Source organism: Protopterus annectens, chromosome 10.part0 (assembly GCF_019279795.1).
Source record: "Protopterus annectens isolate FY-2018-M chromosome 10.part0, PAN1.0, whole genome shotgun sequence".
Classification (NCBI taxonomy): domain Eukaryota; kingdom Metazoa; phylum Chordata; order Ceratodontiformes; family Protopteridae; genus Protopterus; species Protopterus annectens.
Window position 1 is genome coordinate 1,163,490,718 of NC_056744.1, and position 14,970 is coordinate 1,163,505,687.

General features: G+C 39.7%; 1 protein-coding gene across 1 annotated transcript in view; it reads left to right on the forward strand.

Moving 5' to 3' along the window:
- RAD54L (RAD54 like) overlaps positions 1-14,970 on the forward strand; it is a 652,988-nt gene that overhangs the window by 167,457 nt on the left and 470,561 nt on the right. The window contains exons 7-8 of the mRNA XM_044085902.1: positions 3,019-3,307; positions 4,127-4,251. Of these exons, the coding sequence (XP_043941837.1) occupies positions 3,019-3,307; positions 4,127-4,251 (414 nt within the window). The remainder of the gene's footprint in view (positions 1-3,018; positions 3,308-4,126; positions 4,252-14,970) is intronic.

Here is a 14,970-nt window from a genome sequence, read left to right on the forward strand (position 1 = left end):
TTTTATGTCAACTATATAATGCATCTTAGTTAAGGGATAAATTTAAGTGTTAAAGGAAAATATACCAAAGGTGGAATTAGGAAGACAAAGGAGGTGGCTTGAGAATAAATATGAAAAGATAATCAATATACATAGGGTGAATTAGAATGGCAGTGGAAGGAGGGGAGGAGTTGGAGGGGGGTGGAATCATTAAGAAAGTGTGGGAGGGAAGAAAGAAATGCTCAAAAGTTCAGCCTGGATTAGAGCAGGAGCAGATCCAATATTTGGATAAGTATTCTTTTATTGAGCATTTGAAGGAGGGCAGGTTAGACATACCTCTAATTATAAGTGGTAGACAGTTCCAAACTTTTGGCATGAGTAAGGAGTATAGATTTTGACCTAGAGGGTTTGGTAGGTTTATGTACTGTGAGGAGGAGTTATCTTCATACCTGAGAGATCTTTATGGGAAGTACATATTGAATTAGGAGCTGAGGGCTGGACAGGCTGCAGGTTTGTTATTTCTTGTTGTTAGCAGTTGTAAGTTTAAGGTAGAAGTGGTGGACAAGTTTGAGCCATTTAAAGGACAACAATGGGATAATAGAGCAGACTGCTCAACCTGCTGTCTCTTTAAGTCCGTTATTTGATGTAGCCTCAGAAAATCATCACTGCAGCTTTAAAAAGTAATCCACTCTACCGTTTTACATTGTAGGTTTCCTACCTTTCTGTACTGTTTTACTTTCAGTTTGAAAACCAATTTGAAAAACCTCTTAAATGATGATGTCACATCTGCCAGACCTCTTGCTCTAGTTACCGGGACGTTTCCTCTCACAAAGTGATGTAACCATTGCCTGATTTGCATGCTCTATAGAAGAGCCAGTGAACCTCCTACATTGTGATGTCAGAGCTGCCTTGCCCAGCCCACTTTTAACCTAATAAAACCAACTATGTGCTGTGTGGAACTCCTTTTCTTTGTAAGTGTATCCTGTCGACTGCATTTGTGTGAGGGACTTCAGGAAAGTTTGGATTGCCTTTGCAAAGCAGTGATTATTCCCAGTGCTATGGAACTTGGATCTAAATTTGGCAGGAGGTGGAGTGCAACAAAAAAGTTTCCTACAGTAAGGAAGGAAAGGCTGTCAGAAAAGTAGTACATGAGTCTGGTCACCTGCTGTGTGCTGTCAATCACTTGCTGATAATGGGTCAAATTACACTTGGCTCTTTGACAGCTAGGGAAGGTAGGTGTGAAGGGGGAGGGGTGATACCTTGAAGAACTAGAATTCAGGCTTCACAAAGGAATTCAAGTTAGCATTTCTAAGAAGAAAGAGCAATAAAATGCACTTTTCAGTTCTGTTCTGTGGCATTTGCACTGCTTGTGTTTGAAGTAGTCATTGAAAAAGGATAAAATGTTAACCAAAAGTAGGTGACTACAACACAGCAGTGAATGCCTGTAAAATCAGTGCAGTGACAAAAGCTTTACAGAAAAAGTGGCAGACATGATGCAATTTTTTTTGAGACAAACAATGCATTCTGGGATACTTGGAGGCAGACTAAACAATCAGAATTATTTCAAGATTCCAGACCCCATGTTGCCAGACTCAGAAATTACGTATAAAAAATATCTAAAAACCTCTAAATAATCCCAGAGTGGTGTTAAAATGTTAGAAACACCAAACCATGAAGAAACATGTTTTTTTTTGAGTCTGTGGGCGCTGTTCTCCTTTAAGGGAATGGAGCACTTTAAGCGATAGGTAAAGGAAGTTGCACTAGTAGCAGACTTGGTGATTGTTATAGGAAGTTTTGTTTTTAGGTAAGACTGTACCTTGGTTAGGATTGGGGTCCCATAAAATAGACAGAGTAAGTGGTAAGTTTTGGCCAGAGTAGTTTTGGTAGAAGTATTCAGGAAATGTTTGTTCCTGTATAGCATGCCTGCCAAGTTTCTGTTTTTTTTTTTTATTGATGCTACTTTGGATGTAGAGGTCAGCCTTAAGGTTTATTTATTTTAACTCCCAAGTATTTGGTATGGAGAAGTACTTCTCTTTCTGTGTTTTTTATGGAATAGATCTTGAAAATGTTTGTTTCTGCGGAGTGAGATTAAGGAGTAAAGAGGAGGAGCTTAGTGTTTTGGGGGGTTGTGTAAGAGTTGAATATTAGTAAGCCGGATTTCAATGGAAATAAAAACTTCCAGAAAAAAAAAGTTTAGAAAGAAATACCAGACTAGCATGTTAACTCAATACCAAATGTTCAGGCACTGCTACAGGTGCCTAGAAAATTCACTACATGTTGTCAAGGAGTTAAAAGGCCTGCAACCTTATAGAGATATTCTGACCACTGGGGTTGTAGCTGTCCTGACAGTATTGTATTTAAAATGTGATATTTAGCACATTATAGTTTTAAGCTGTTTTGAAGGTTTTGAAAGTGGGAAAGTGTTTTCCGAAGTTTTTATAATTGGAGACTTTACTGTTTTCAAATTTTGAAGAATTAATGGACTTGCAAGTTATCTTGGCGCCAAATGTTCTGCTTTGCTAAATAGTGCCAAGAAAACTTGCTGACCATTGGGCAGGCAGAATGTTTTGCTTCGCACTGTGTATATATATATATATATATATATATATATATATATATATATATATATATATATAGATGATATTCAAGCTTTTTTCATTTTGTTTTCTAACCTTTAAACTTGTATCATAAGACAATAGTTGATTCAGTTAATTGAATATAATATTATTGCCGTTTTATAGTTATATTATTTTTGTTTGGTTTCCATAGCTTAGCTGAATTACCCTTTGTAGATTAATCATTACAAAGACTCCTGATTGTTTGAGCACATATTGAGGGCCCTCTTGGTTACCCATTATAATATATCCAAAGAAACTGAAAAAACTGTAGTAGAGATCATTACTTTTGCATGGACTGCTGTGCATATCATTAACTGAATGGTATGAAATGCAAACTGGAAGAGATGTCGTTTACACTAGTACCATGTTTTGCATGTTTTTATTCTCTGTAATTCTGACTCTAATACCATCCTTTTTTCAGGGTGTCAAGTTTATGTGGGAGTGTGTAACAGGCCGGCGGATCCCTGAAAGCTTTGGCTGCATAATGGCAGATGAAATGGGTCTGGGAAAGACCCTCCAGTGTATTACATTGATGTGGACCCTGTTGAGGCAGAGCCCAGATGCAAAGCCAGAACTTGAGAAGGTAATTGTGGTCGCTCCCTCTAGCTTGGTGAAGAACTGGTACAATGAAGTTGGAAAATGGCTTGGAGGTAGAATACATCCCTTAGCTATTGATGGAGGTTCCAAGGATGAAATAGACAAGAAATTAGGTAAAAAAAAGTATTTGTCTTCTGCAGTTAACTACTTTGTATGTGAACTTCTTTGGTATGTGTGAGAAATTTTATCCATTGCATGTGCTAACTGAATTCATTGTTGAGAGTAGACTGGGTTTAAAAATTAACGTAATATAGTGGAGTTAAATGTGCTAACCTGATGAGGCAGTGTGATGGCTGATGGATATCATTTGCATCTTCAGGACTGTGTATAATATTTTTTAAATAAATTAGCAATGTATCATACTTTTTAAAACTAAATAAATAAATTAAGACTATGTATAATAGTTTATGACCTTCAGAAAGTTGTATTTTCTAGAAAGGGAGCCTAGAAACAGAGCATTTTGACAGAAGAGTGCTACTTGGTCCACCTAATCTTTCCATTTCCTTGCATGTTGGAAAACGCTGCAGAGTCTGTTTAGCCAACAACTTATCATATCCTTACCCATCGGGAAATTACTTTTTTTTCCATACATTCTTGGAATTCTTTTATTGTTTTTGGCCTTGCTTCAGGTTGTTTTAATTAACCACCACTGATATTGTGAAATAATACCGTTAGTATCTAGAACCCTCTTTGATGCTTTCTATGTTTGCTGTCCACCTATCAATGTTTAACATTTTTTGGGAAGTTCCTGCACTTGTGGATGGATGATCTGACCCTTTTAAATGTTTTGGTACTCTCTACTCACTTTAGATGATGCCATTGCCATTAAGTATGTATGAAGAGCAGGGAAGAGGTTTCCTGAAATGTTAAATCACCAGCCGTGAGCCTCTTTAAAGATAGCTGATGTTCACATTTATGCTTTTTCTTTCCAGCTGGGTTTATGAGTCAGCATGGACTCAGAGTGCCATCTCCTATCTTAATTATTTCATATGAGACCTTCCGACTTCACGCAGAGGTTCTTCACAGGGGAAGTGCAGGCCTGGTCATCTGTGATGAGGTAAAACCGTGGTTTATTGGTTTACCTTGACTTACTTAGAGTTATATAGCTCAGAGTATCAAATTTTAATGGAGTCTTGCCTCCACCTTCTTCAATGTGCTGCATTAAGAATGTAAACATACATTTTGTAGTTTGTAGAATATATTTACAGTAGCTAGTAAAGAATGTTTATTAGGTAAATGACTAGCTCATTTTCTTTCAGTTATTTGTTCATTTATATTCATTCAGTGATTACCTGCTTAGCCCCATGCAGGATCATGAGAGAGAGAGCTGAAGATCAATTCCAGCATTCAGTGGGAGCAAGGAATAGAAATTCATCCTGCCCAGGACAACGACCCATTGCAAGATGGAGATGAGCATGCACGGACACACACACACACACACACACACACACACACACACACACACACACACACACACACACACACACACACACACACACACACACCCTCATTCATTCATTCATTTCCTCTCTTTTGCTCTCCCTGTCACACGTGGTACAACACCTACATACAGTTTAGAAAAGCTAATTCACCTACAGCATGCTTTGGGATGTGGAAGGAAATGAATGCCCTGTCTATATATAAGGGGGATCATTTCAAAATAATTTTTCTGGTAACCTTTTTTTCAGGACAAATGAATGATACTATTGATTGCATTTCGAATGTGCTCTGAAGTCAGATAGTAGTGGAACAGCCATATCCTCAGTTTTTGTTTTGAGAAGTTTCATTTTTTTGTGCCAAAACATTTAAATGTTTACATGTCACTTTCAGAAATGGATATTGTTTTTGATTAATGCTACAATGCCATATATTTCTGCTTTTTATAGCCTTTATATTTGGCATCTTAGATCCCATCTTCTGATGGCCAACCATCAGTCTTCCCATACACTGGCCAGCATGTTCATTCCTGAAGGCAAGAGTCAGTCATGATGTTTTTTGGTATGGTAGAGACGTGCAACTTGTATTACTGCAGGGGCCACTACACCCTTCTATGTAAGTATATGCTTCTGTGCAGTTGCAATAAAGGCTGACATCAGCTGACTGCTGAGTAAGCTAAAAACAAAGCCCCCCCATATCGAATTTATATCCCCCGAGGGATCATATCAATTTCTGACTTAATCTGCCCTCTAGGATACATATTCCTATCCCTACACACACCAGCTCTAACAGTTGCCCTTGCCAAAAATTGAGCTTGTGTTATCTGGAACAATCATTGATTTTCCCCTCTGTGCCAGCAGAACTGACTTATATTTCTCACCTTGAATAATACATATATCTTTGTTGTAAATTTTCATTTTGCCAGATTCTGATGTCCATTGTGGACTGGTTGTGGTCTGTATACATACAGAATTTGCAGATATGAAACTTTGTTCATTTTTTTTAGTGAACTTTGTAGGACAGATATTGAAACATATGTCATGTTAAAAGTATAGAAGGATGGAGGAGTCTGTGACCTGTTCAATGGATTATTTGCTTGTAAGCACCAAAACTGTTAATGAAATTAATGACTTGAAAGTAATTAATAGTTCAAGGATACAACTTTCAGATACTGAAACAGATGTATGGAAACAAGCTTAAAATGTATTGTTACTGAGTGTGCACCAATGGCATAGAGGGATAAAGCCCCCGAGTACATCCCTGTGACATGATTTCAATTAGTGGCTGGAATAATTGATAATGCAAGAGGGGAGATGGTTCCCACCTGGTTCGCATCACTGCTCTGAAAAAAGAAAGTGTTGAGAAGCGGAGGACCATCATGATTGTGGGAGCTGGTGCTGACTGTAACATCTATTAGTGCATGTGGGGGAGCATGAATGGCTGGCCTAGGGAATGTAGAAAGCCCTTGGAGTGCTGCAACTGCTCACACCACCACAGGGATGGGTTTGGGCCATAACAGTAGAGAAAGCTTGAAATACTATGATACTGTTGAGCGCACAAAGCACCCTCATGGCTGCTCAGTTGACAGACCTCCTCGGACAGTGCATGTCTGTCCAAGGGGAGGCTTGGTGGTTAAGAAGCACAGAGGCAAAAATGACACTAAAGGAAAAATGTTTTCGGAGTAACTTTCCATACTTGCATATAATGAAGTTCGAATGTTTTTAGCTGGTGAGAAAAACTACACCTTCTTCATTATTTTAAGGATGAGTCTTACTACAATAAAGATGTTGATTTTTCTGCAAATTCTGATGAAGAAATTTCTCTTGGTTTGAGAATAATGTTCATGATAATGAGTTGGTGTTTAATATTAATTATGTTCAATAGAAAAGTAATTATTTTTTAAGAAACAAATTTTTTCACAAATAATTATGAAATAGAAAATCTATGTTAAGGAATATTTAAATGTTAAAATGAATGTTAAATATAATATCCATGAAGTTTAGTGACAGGCTCTGCATAATTTGAGAATGAACACAAATTTCAGAATTAAGCCCTCTGACAAAGGTAGAATGTGTTTGTTCTAAATGGTGAACAGTATGTCCATATGTGCCTTGAATATTGCAGACAGAGATGCATGCAGTGTTATAGATGAAGGCGGATATATACCTGGCATATGAACATGTATACAGTTTAGTAGAGAAAGATGCAGGGTTAGTCTTTTCTAAATATTATGGATAAAAGAAGTTATATCAAGAGCACTCCAAACTACCTACATTTTATTGTGTCCTGATGGTACACTAAGTTTTGAATAATCCCCCAGGGAAGACCAATACTTTTTTGGATGTGATTACTGCCTATAATCTTGTTAAAATAATGAATAAGTCCTGGATGGAAGCAGTTTTACACCTTAGATCCTATATCAGAGACTCTAGACAGTTGTTACAAAAACAAAATAACTCTGGACGTTTCCTCTCCATCATCTCGTAGATTGATACCAGTAATTACTTAACTTGGATCATAAAAAATTACCAGTCTACCTTAGCCCCTCCCCTGAATATGTTCATAGGTTGGTACTAGGCTATCAGCCCTAGGGCCTATACAAGCCTAGCCATAACAATTCCCTGGTTATTTCTTCCCACAATATTTACTTCCCTGGACCCCTGTCTAGCAGGGAGACTGACGTGATCCCTGGGGTGAATTTCCTATCTCCCATCTAATCGTCACGGTTCCTTTTGAAGAGGGCCAAAGAGGTGCTCTGCTTGACATGTATGGGCAGTCTATTCCAGAGTTTGGGGAGTCTCTGGGTCAGGAACCTATCCTTCCAGCATGTTTTTTTCTTTGTGATGACAAGGTTTAAATCCCGGGAGTGTGTGGCTCAGAGGGAATGGGATTTCTTTAAAGGACCACTATGGGCAAACAATGAAAAAACATTTTTTTTTTATCTTGCCATGATTTACTGCACCTCCTAAAGCTGCCTGCAGCAAAATAAATACTCATTCCTAATTTTATTTATTTTTTTACTCTTGTCTGCCTCATGGGGGCAGACATTGTGATTCCTTTGGAAAGCTAAATCTGTCTCAATGCACAGACTGTGAGAACAAATAGCCCTACCATTTGTTGTCAGACTAGACTTCCATTCATTTAGAATGGACCACCTGAAAAAAAAATGCCAAGTTTGAGAGTCTGCAGCTCGTGTGTCATTGACTGGTATGTGCTGAGTTTTACAAATGTTGTTCCTATTGGTGTGCTACACATTCTCTGAAAGAAATTAAATTACTGAGATAAAAAAAGACTTTTCACAAGGAGCAGTTTTGCAAGTTTAAATTCCTGGCCAAGTTACTCCTCCCATCTCCCCTCCTTCAGTGGGCTACAGTCTCACATTTCCAGCTTGGGTAGATTCAACTATTTCGTCAGCTTTGTATGACAACAGACATCAAAAAATCACAGCCTGGTGTGCCACTAAAACTGTTCCCTTTTATGTCTCTACACTTCTGAATAGCATTTCCCCAGGAATAAAAAAAACAAGGCACACACATCAGTCCAGAGTTTGGGCCAATTTATCCATTTCTTAATGTGCACAGTAAAACATTCAGTTTATAATGCATTCTGGATGCTGACATGGTTATCTTTACATAGTTATTCTCTTATAGCATAACCTGAACTTATGGTATTCAATGCCAAGCTTTGCAACAGTTCTCAGTTTCTTAACAATGACTTCCCAAGCCTCTGATGTGACCCAGTACTTTGTCAATATACTGTAAAAACATAGATTAATACAAATATTTGTGCACATATGACATGTACAATAATACACACATACCATCATTAAAACAAGATAAATGCAATATAAATCATATCAATATAGTTATGATTTCTAGTTTATGACCCTGTTTGTCTATGGAAACTTCTTTTTGAATTTATGTTCCTGCAGTTGTATATTTGTTGTATATTATCTTGTTTAATTGTTTCTCAATATTCTAACCATTGCATGCTGCATCAGTTGTAAAACTCTGATTTTCTATGCTCTTTGTACAAAATAGCTATGTTTGTATAATTTATTTTTATTATTTTTTATAATTGTTTACTATGTATCTGGAGCTTTTCTCCTTGAGCCTCTGCTGAAAATGGTCACCTTGTGTCCAGTTGGACTAACCTGGTAAACAAATGGAAAATAAATAAAAAATAAAATATACTAAGAAAATCAATCACTATACCAATAAAAATCCTTAAGAAAAAAAACACAGAAGGAAGGAAGATGTTTCCTTGATGCTGTCATGAAAATCCCACTCACTTATTCAGATATTAAGGGCAAACATATAGTCAGGCACACTGATGTCCCACTCACTAGGCTAAACAAGGAGAAGGTTACTGTCAGCTGCCTGTCAGGTGCCAGGATCCGCCACATAACCTACGCAATAAGGACACTCCATGACAAGTACAAATATGACTCTGTCATTGTCCATGTTGGTGTGAATGACCTGAGACGTACCTCCCTGGACTACATGAAAAGAGACATGGAAGAGCTCTCCAATCTTGTATTCCAGGCAGGTATGACCCTAGCCCTGAGTAGCATTCTGCCATCTCCCAGAATGATACCACAGTACAAGGACAAAATGATTGACTTCAACAATTGGTTAAGCTTCTGGTGTCATTCTAAGGGGATCCAATATCTGTCTGCCTGGGACAACATGGTCGACAGACCACGATGCTTTGCCAGAGATGGCCTGCACCTGTCATCCCTGGGATTCCGGATACTGGCTAAGGCTCTTGTCGCCCCTATAGTGCCTTTTTTAGACAACGTTCAAATGAAAAATTCACCACCGTAACAGGAGCAGCAAAGCAAAAACTGAGGGTAATGCTACTCAATGCTAGAGGTCTAAATCTCAAAATGCACTCACTCGAGGCACTCCTTAAAATGGAGAACATCGATATCTGTGCAGTGACTGAGACCTGGTTCAAGGCTCCAGAGAGCACCCCTGCACTACCAGGCTATAACTCATACCACACTTTTCTGCCACGTAACCTGGACCAGAACACCAAAGGCGGAGGTGTGTCCATACTCATTAAGGATATCCACACCCCCACGCTAGTTGCTCAGCATAATACATCCTTGGTTATCCAAGTGCAACTAACTCTGGGCAAAATTGCAATCCAAATTGTAGCTTGCTACAGATCCCCCACCATGTCCCAGGATTCCCACTCCTCTTTTCTTGATATACTGGAAAATATTAGGGTTCAACCAAACACCTTAATAATGGGCGATTTCAACTACCTCACCATTAACTGGGAAAACTACTCATGTACCAACTCCTTCACTCAACGCTTTCTGGAATTCATAAATTCCAATGCCCTGGATCAACTTATCCATGTCCCCACCAAGGGCAACAATATCCTAGACCTAGTCATTACCAACATGAATGACTGGTGTTCCACACCTGAAGTCAACTCCTCGTTGGTCAGATCTGACCATAAACTAATCACCCTAGATATCCACATCTCGCCCCCACCCACCATTAAGGGAATCACGGTAAAAAATTTCTCCAAAGCCAAATTCATGCTTCTTAAGACAGAAGTGGCGAACTTCATAACACCCATGCAGATGGACAATACAGTTACAACTGCTGAATCCTACACAAATGCACTCTATAAGCACTTACACGAGTGCATGGATCGTGCTATCCCAAACATAACCAAGAAGCTATCCTCCAAAAAAAGGAAGCCAATCTGGTGGTCCCCTGCCATAAACAAACTGTACAAAAGAAGGAAGAAACTGTTGCAAAAGAGAGTAAAATCCCATGAGTGGTGGAGCTCCCTGATCAGCCTCAGTAAGAACCTGAGATCCCTTATAAGAGCCTCCAAAGCTAGCTACGAAAACAAAATCGCCACTGATTCTAAGGACAACCACAAAGCATTCTGTAGCTATGTCAAGAATCTCAATGGCAACACCCAGATCTGCTCTGAGTTACAGCACAACGGCACGAAAATTACAGAACCAACTGATATTGCCAACATCCTGGCAGATAGGTTTAGTGCTAACTTTACCCCCTGTCACCCCCTAAAGGGCCCATATCTATACGGGAAGAATGCAGAGTCCCTATGATCATAACTACACAGGTAAAAGCTGCAGTCTCTAAAGCCAAAAACACAGCATCCATGAGACTGGACAACATCCCAGGCTGCGTTTTACATGAACTTCAGAATGAACTGGCTCCCCATCTAAGCACCATGTTCAGTCATAGCCTCACATCAAGCTTTGTGCCCACTGAATGGCGCACAGCAACAGTTATCCCACTCCACAAAACGGGAGCCACCACTGATCCAGGGAACTATCGACCTATTAGCCTGGCGAGCCTGGTCTGCAAGGCCATGGAAAGTCTCATCATGGAACTCATAAACAAAGACATTGATAACCTCCAAACTCTGGAACCCACCCAGTTCGGGTTTGTGAAAGGCAGATCTTACCTCCTAACCTAATCGACTTCTTTGAGGCAGTCACCAAAGCCGTAAATGAGGGTAAGGTGGGTAAGGTGGTTCACACAGCCTATCCTGACCTCACCAAGGCTTTCGACACCATCCCCCATTCTGGAATTATAGCTAAACTCAGTAAACTAGGTATAAATTCCTACGTCACAAGACGGGTTGCCAAATGGCTCACTGACGGAACCCACACTGTAAACACACTGCTAACACAGACGGCCTCTGGCTAATGAAGTTTGCAGATGACTACAAACTAGGAGCCATGGTCGAGTCCCCAAATGATGTGGACATCCTACAGAAGGGCCTCACTGAGACAGATGCCTGGTGTCAAAGCCATGGCCTCAAGCTCAATACCAAAAAGTGCATCGTCATCCCCTTTGGTAAATACTCTGTACCCATGGACAACCACATAGGCAGCACCGAATGTGTGATGAGACCTTGTGACCCAGGTTGACAGTAGACTCTCCTTTGATAATCACATCGCCACAGTAGACAGGAAGTCCTTCTACGTGGCACACCTCATCACAAAAGGGTTCTCATTCAGGAAAAAAGAGGTCATTGTTCCCTTCTACTCGACACTCAGACCCATTATATAGTACAACGCCCCTTTTGGAATGTACCTCACAAGACATCTGCAGCAGCTGGAAAGGCCACAGAAGTACCTCAGAAAGAGGATTACTGGCCTCAAACAGATGCCCTACACTGACCATCTCAAAAAACTCCAGCTTTACTCCGTAGCATATCTCCTACTCCGAGGTGATTTCTGCTTAACATATAAAGCCATGTTGAACCCAGAGCTGCTGGACATGCTACACCTAAAGAAATCCCAATCCCTCTGAGCTACATGCTCTAGGGACCTAAACCTTGTCACTACAATAAACAGGATATGCTGGAGGGATAGATTCCTGGCCCAGAGACTTCCCATACTCTGGAAAAAGCTACTCATGTATGTCATGCAAAGTTCCTCATTAGCATTCTTCAAGAAAAATCTTTTAGTGGATGGGAAATAGGAAATATACCCCGGGAATCACTTCTGTGGCTCTGCTCGACAGTGGCACAGGAAAATAACTTTCCTGGGTGGCATAAGCCAGGGAACCATGTTGGCTAGGCTTACTTAGGCCCTTGGGCCGATAGCCTAGTACCTACCTATGAACCTATTATTAGACTAAATACAATATTATGTAACATTGAAATGTGCTGACATTATAAGGGTGACAATTCATTATTTACTCATAAAGCAAATGTCAGAGTGGAAAAGTTCAAATAGTGGATAAAGAGGAGGAGAGGAAGAGAAGAAAGAGTGAGAAAAAGTATTTGTTAGAAGTAATAATTAGGGTATATATGCGAGGCAGGAGAAAAAATGAGTAAAAGCAACATTACAAGTAAGAGAAATGAAACCAAGGAAAAGAATAAATAACATGGACAACAAGATTTACATCTGCAGACTGTCAAGTGGAGTGGTAGCAGGTGTCATAAAACTGGGTTTGGAGAAAAGTTTGGTGACTTTGAACAAACAAATTTGTCCACATTAACCGTGTATCATTTTGTGTGTGTGTGTGTGTGTGTGTGTGTGTGTGTGTGTGTGTGTGTGTGTGTGTGGTGTAAAAGAACTATAAAGAAAAGCTGCACTGATACCTGCTTGCTGCCCTGCTGAGGGGGGACACTTGTGCAACTGCAATGGACTGGCTCCAGTAGGAAGGGATGGCAGCATACCTCTCAACTCCATAGAACAAGAAATCTGGACAAGGCCATAAATAATAGGGGATAAAGGACCAAAAATTGGGACAATTTATAAATATTGCACTTACAAACCTAGAAAGTTGATAAACAGGTTTTGCATTAGAGTGAATTTTCTTAAAGATATGAAGTCTGAAAATTAAATGCCTGTCAATTTTCTAACTTCAGTGTTCAATGATTTGCCAGTGACTTGACAGAAAACTGCAATTTTATGAAAAACAGACAAAAAAATCTGGACTTTCTGCAAAAATCTCTACTGTTGAGAGATATGGATGGGAGTCTTGAACCAACACCCATCGATCATTTTCATTTGTTTGCCAAAGCCATTACAGCAGTGTTTTGCAGAGAGGTGGGAAAAGTCTTAAATTTGACTGGTATGTCATGTGGGTGTGGGTAGCTGTGTTTGTGGAAGGTGAAGGTGTGCCTTTGTAAGTGTGGTGCGAATGTTATACATTATGAAATGGAGAGATTAAGAGTAAAATTGTGCTCAGTGAAGTCCCTAGCAATTTCATCACTGCTTGATTCAGACATATACATTACCCTGTGTTTGTCAGTACTATGTTTGAGTGCATTGTTTTGGAGTGTGGTATCACTACTACAGCTGCTGGTACTCTTTCAATACAAGTATCTGCTTTGGAAGTTTTCTCCAGGAGTCTGTTGCTGAGAGGATGAGAAACACTCTACAAGTATACAACTAAGACAAACTACATAAAGCAATAGTAAGAAAAAATACCTGGTCACATCAGAGGCTTGGGAGGTCATTGTTAAGAAACTGAGAACTGTTGTAAAATGTATCATTAAATGCCATAAGTTCAGGTTATACTATAAGAGAATAACTATGTAAAGATTTCCATGTCAGCAGCCAAAATGCATTGCAAGTTGAATATTTTACTGTGCACATTTTAAAAAATGGATAGAGTGGCCTAAACTCTGGACTGATGCGTTTGCTTTTTATTTACTTATTGCTGGGAAATGCTATTCAGAAGTGAAGAGACATACAAGGGAACAGATTTATTGGCACACCAGGCTGTGATTTTTTGATGTCTATTGTCATGCAAAGCTGACTAAATAGTTGAATCTAGCAAAGCTGTAAATGTGAGACTGTAGCCCACTGAAGGAGGGGAGATGGGAGGAGTAACCTGGCCAGGAACTGAAACTAGCAAAATTGCACCTTGTGAAAAGTCTTTTTTATCTCAGTAATTTGTTGACACTTTTGCAAGTTTCTTTCAGAGAATGTATAGTACATTAGTAGGAACAACATTTGTAAAACTCAGCGCATACCAGTCAATGACACATGAGCTGCAGACTCTGAAACTTGGCATTTTTTTTCAGGTTCCATTCTAAGTGAATGGAAGTCTAGTCTGACAACAAATGGTAGGGTTATTTGTTCTCACAGTCCCTGCATTATGGGACAGATTTAGCTTTCCAAAGGAATCACGATGTCTGCCCCCATGAGGGCAGACAAGAGTAAAAACAAAATAAAATTAGGAATGAGTACTTATTTTGCTGCAGGCAGCTTTGGGAGGTGTAGTAGTTCATGGCAAGATAAAAAATATATGTTTTCTTCATCATTTGCCTGTAGTGGTCCTTTAAGTGTAGCATGTCCAACATCTCTGGGTTTGACATGCCCTCCCTTGTATGTTAAGCAGAGATCGCCTCTGAGTAGACGATATGCAACTTGGCTTGCAGAATGCATAAGCTGGAGTTATTTTAGATGGTCAGCATAGGGCATCTGCTTTAGGCCTGTGATTCTTTTATTGAGGTATTTCTGTGGCCTTTCCAGTTGTTGCAGATGTCTTGAGAGGTACATACCAAACGGGCATTGAGCTTGAGCCCATGGCTCTGGCACCAAGCATCTGTTTTTGTAAGGCCCTTTTGTAGAATATCCACATTATTTGGGGATTCAGTAATGGCTCCCAGTTTGCAGTCATCTGCAAACTTTGTTAGCCAGAGTCCCTTAGTGTAGGCCTGTACTTCAGAAAAGTAGATGCCAAACTAGAGGGGTCCCAGGACTGAACCCTGAGGTACTCCACTTGTCACTTGTCTGGAGCTGGATTTGGAGTTGGCTACTTGTATAGTGTGGGTTCTGTCAGTAAGCCAATTGGCAACCCATTGAGTGACTTAG